Below are 5,334 nucleotides of genomic sequence, written 5' to 3'. Positions count from 1 at the left end.
ATGGAACGTTGGTCTGGAAAAGTGGCGATCGTAACTGGTGCTAGTTCGGGAATCGGTGCAGAGATCACGGAATCCCTCGTAGAACATGGCGTTAAGGTTGTTACCCTCGCGAGAAGGCTAAACAAACTTGAAGAATTAGCCGCGAATCACGGCAAAGACAAGATCTACCCGGTCCAATGCGACGTTACGAAGGAGGAAGAGATTTTACAAGCATTTCAATGGGTCGAAGAGAAATTAGGCGGTGCTGATATACTCGTGAACAATGCTGGCGTTCTCATTGCAACACCGGTTATTGGTAAGGATTCTCGTACCCAGATAGCACCGTACATCCACAGGATGTCCGTTTCATGTCTAGAAACGTCCGTCCCGAAAGTCCTACGGATATTCTTAAGACTTAAATTTCACATGTCCAGGAATGACCGTTCCTTAAGGCTTACGAATGTTCGTAGAATTTAAATTACGGATTGTTTCATTTAATAATTTTGGATCAACTTCATTCCTGGCAAGGTGATAGATTCCTATGAGCAAGGTACCATTCTTGAGAGAATTAATAGAGAAGTGTAACGACACTAGTAGGGTACGCGCACGTGTGTGCGAAATACGTGTGAGCGAGGGATGATGCCAATATGCAATAAAAGGGACTCCATTTAACGAAAGGCTACTGTATGTCAATAGTGTAGGTACTGATTTGGCTAAATATGATGTGTTCAATGAAAATAGCGGTAACCTCAGGAAATATGGAACAACATTTTTCTAAATTAAATTGTCTCTAACCATCACAGAATCCGTATCTTGCTTTGAATCAGTGATTTTTTTTCTTCAACTATCTGTAACGAACACAGAATCAGTATTCTGCATTGAATAAGTGTTTTTCTTTCCTAAACTGTGTCTAACCAACATAGAATCAGTACTTTGCTTTGAAAATAACAATAAACATAATATATGCATATTTTCAATCTAATTCGTTATAAGAAATTTAACCTTGTATTTATTAACAGGAAGTAACTTAATCTAACTTACAGTAAGTGCGGAAAACGCAGGAAAGTTAAGCTTAGCTTCTATCACATTGCACAGAATGAAATCTATCCGTAATTTTAAACATTTGGGAAACGTTTCTTATACACCTTTTAAGACATTATCATAGCGTTTTTAAAAACTCTTTAAACGTTCCCACACAGTACAAAGAATGTTACTTTTACACATTCGGAAAATGTTCTGAGAATGTTGACACAGGCCGTTCCACTTTATGAATAGGACCTTCCTATGACGTTTAAGGATCTTAACGAGGATGTAGGTTGAACATGGAACTTTTCGGGACATCCTCCAAAGGTACCTACTGAACGTCCAGATTATACGTTCTCCAGACGTACATATGACGTTTTTATGCTATTTGGATTTCGCTAAGAACAATGTTATGTGGATGAATAGAAATTGTTTCTGAAACTCTGTAAGAACATTCAGAAAATCAATTTTGTGGAATAGATAGTATGTATTGTGAAACGTACAATGCATAACGGAAGCAGAAGGTAGCAATTATTACGTTACGCAATGAATTACAACTGAATAACAGGTACAAAGTACAAACGGTACCAATTATATGTACATGTTATTATATTGGACTGAAGAAAATTTTATGTGTATTAGAAGTCATATATTAACTATATACAAACAGAGAAGATTAATGGAATAGTGGATATAAAAGAAATCAACGTCAGAATGTAATAATAAATATGCGATATCTCGGTATAATACTCGATATAGTAGATAATTCAGACAAAACTGCTCGTATCAACATCATCAATAAGAATTACGAAAAAAATTGTCGCATAAACAAACTAATACATATTATATTGCAAACTCACCCACTGAAGATTACCGTAGAGTAGTGGATACCAACTTAATAGCTCCCGCAATCTGTTCAAGAGAATTTTGCCAATCGGTCAAGAAACGTAATGCATACGGCCATATAATCAATATCAACAGGTTTGTAATTTCTTAGGCATATATGTACTATAATCGATAGAACTAATCAACGCGTTTTCCTATCACCAGAAGTAAAATTTTCATTAAACATCATATTTAGCCAAATCAGTATCTACACTATTGGTATACAGTAGCCGTTCGTTAAATGGAGTCCCTTTTATTGCGCGTTGGCATCGCCCCTCGCTCATACGTGCACGTACCCCACTCTCTCACCCAGCACACCCAGGATGGAATACATACGGTGTCGCGTTTAACTCGTATATTTCATCACAGAAAGTGTGGTGTATATAATAATGTTTTCATAAAATGTTTCAATGTTTTTAGATATTTTCAGTTATAAAAAACTACATTTCGTATCATGTTTAATTCATATTGAATTTAAGTAATTATGTAAGCTTATAAACGTATAAAATATTAAAACATTAATTGTCTATTAGATTGAAATACATAGGTGTACCATTATACAGGGTGTCTCACCCGATTTTGACACCTTGATTTTCTCGCTATTGTTACTCGTAGCAAAAAATGTTTCAGCGGAAGCTTGAATGGTATCGAGTGGAGCATATTCTGATGTTATTAGTTTTTTCGTGAGTAGACGCGTAAAGGTTATATAAAGGTCAACTTTGTTTTTTAAATGGAATGAGGTATTTTTTAATACATCAATCGATGCAGCTGGACATTCGTTATAAAAAAAGTACTAACCTATGTATGTCGAAAAGTTAGTAGTTCAGGAGATATTTCAATTTAAATAATTCTAAAACACCATTACTGTCGTACTTTATTACGATTCCTGTAAATAAACGCTAACGTCTTAGTTAATCATTTTGCACCTCACAATTCGTTTCATATTATTCATTACATTGTTTTCAATATAGAAGATTAAGTGAAACTACTATTTAGTCATATGTGTAATCTAAGAAATGGTTCAGTAACGTTGATCACTGTAATTAACTCCATTATTTCTACACATATAAAAAGGTTTATTTACGAATGTTATATGGTATCAGAGGGGCCATATCATAGCAGAAATAATTTTGTTGTAGGTCGAGAAAAAATGAATTGTTTGTGACATTTTTCACATTTTGTAATGTAAAATATCTCACGTGTTATTACCTTTTTTCACATAATACCTTAATACTTTATTACGCAGAATGTTTGGAAGAATCCATTTACGTAAATAAAACATTTTTATTCCACAATGTTTCAGTATCATTAAAAAGAAAACATAATTAACCTTGACAACTAAGAAGATCCTCCATTCACGAAAAAATTGTTAGCGCTAAGTAATAGCCCTTTCCCTACTAAACAACTTCTGTGAATAAATTTTTCTGATATCTCTAAAAATAACGGAGATAATTAAGATGACCATAAAGTGCGTATATCTACCCTATATGCTCTATATGTATATGTATGTAGCTGCGTCACACAACTCGGATGATTGGCGCACGTTTATTGTCTAATCCCTGGAATTCTGGCCCTCTACACTCTGCAGCCCCGAAATATGCAATAAACGAACGGCTATTGTAATATGAGTAAGCAACGTATTGGATCACGATAGTTGTCCATATTCACATGGTTGTAATCTTTACTTGGTTAGATGGTTTCAATGACGTTTATTTAAAATTGAAGTAAGTTTATTTTAAAGAAGTTTATGAACTTTATTCAAAATCTACCGTAAGGTCTTTATAATATGTACGTATACAAGAGAACGAACAAATTTTGTTTAGAATTTTTGAATACAAAATAGCGGTACAATGACTGAACGACCAATACGTATTGTCCATTTGAGTCATTCTGCTGTGGAGTATTTCACGTCTATAGTACCTTCGGTTCTAGAACAAAAAAACAAAAAGTTTTGACATACACACTAAACGCTAGAGAAATACCGATGAATTTTACAAAGTACATTAAAAATTATTTTTGTTAAGTAACAGATTAAATACGTACTTATAAAAAAATTTTCAGCAAAAAGTAACGGATTTTTTTACCAATTTACGTCATTTCGTCAAACATCAGTATTTTTTCGAAATCTTTTGCTCTAATATTTTATTGTAGATCACAAACCATTTTGTTTTTGTTTTTGTTCTACGTCCAACGGTGTAGGCATGAAATATTTCACCCCAGAATGACTCAAATGAAAAATAGGTATCGGTCGTGCGGCTACCATGCCCTTATTATTTATTCAACATTCTAAACAAAACTTTTTATTGTTCTTTTTTATATATATGATAGGGATCTTATATTAGATCTTTCATAAAATTCATAAATTTCCTTAAAATCACCTACAAAGTGAACCTGTCGTTTTGCCTATCATCGTGACTTAAAACTATGCAAATACATGAATAAATAATAACTACATCTATGCTTACAATTCATAGTATGGCTGGGCACTATGCAGAAGCTATACAGCTATCACTCGGTATCTACGGTGCCAGTAAATATGGCCTGACTGCCTTGACAGTGGAACTACGCAATGAAATACTCCAGGCCAAACTCAGAATACGAATTACGGTAACACTAGACTTCATATCATAGTCATAATTTGTTGTTTTAATGTTGCAAAAATTGTTATCTTTACATTAAGATAATAATGTAGTGAAAACTTATTTTTACGAAAGTCTGTTTGAGAAAACAAATTTTAAGAGGGTTCATTAGAAGAAAATAATAACCAAAATATAATGAAGAAATGATATTTGGAGAACATGGTAACATAATAATAAATACTCTTGCGATGTAGTGTATACACAATAACGTCATGTTTACTAGTATCGAAAACTTCGTTTCGGAAGAATTCATTAATATTCTCATTCTGAATTCTATAAATATAGAAAGACATTTGTTTTCTTGTTAATGTTTCATTCTTTCATCTATTCCATTCCACTTCTTGCATTGTTAGTAAAGACAATAAGTAAATAACTTTTATTCTAATAAATGCATCATTTCTCGTTCTGAAACATTGACTGCCAAGCGTCGACGTATGACATTCAAATGTTGTTATGTTTACACAGAACATCAGTCCTGGCACAGTACTCACAGACATGTTTACAAATGTAGCTGCAGGTCAGATTGATCTTAATAATAAGATGATAATATTGCGTGGCAAAGACATAGCTAACTCAGTGGTCTATGCACTAGGCACACCGGAGGGCGCAGAGGTAAAAATTACCACACTTATTGCCTCTGTAATAAATAATTAACATGGCAGTGTGGCATTGTACATGCAATGATTATTTCTTTTTTTTAGATTCACCAGTTGACAATTGTGCCTGAAAATTCACTAGCTGGGCTCCCAAGGGAAATGATTCATAAATAAGTGTCTAACCGATGTAACTCTTAATCAAGATCAAATAT

At 33.6% G+C, this 5,334-nt stretch overlaps 1 protein-coding gene across 1 annotated transcript; it reads left to right on the top strand.

The window, feature by feature from the left end:
- On the top strand, positions 1 to 5,334 carry LOC107189447 (farnesol dehydrogenase-like). The gene is made up of 5 exons (XM_015577981.1): positions 1 to 301; positions 1,863 to 1,983; positions 4,362 to 4,494; positions 4,992 to 5,138; positions 5,228 to 5,334. Exons 1-5 carry the CDS (start codon positions 1 to 3, stop codon positions 5,294 to 5,296), a joined length of 771 nt encoding a protein of 256 aa, XP_015433467.1. The 3' UTR covers positions 5,297 to 5,334.

The sequence above is a fragment of the Dufourea novaeangliae genome, unplaced genomic scaffold (assembly GCF_001272555.1).
Source record: "Dufourea novaeangliae isolate 0120121106 unplaced genomic scaffold, ASM127255v1 scaffold148, whole genome shotgun sequence".
NCBI classification, from domain to species: Eukaryota; Metazoa; Arthropoda; class Insecta; order Hymenoptera; family Halictidae; genus Dufourea; species Dufourea novaeangliae.
The sequence above is the reverse complement of the archived record's forward strand: the minus strand, read 5'-3'. Positions and strand labels throughout refer to the sequence as shown.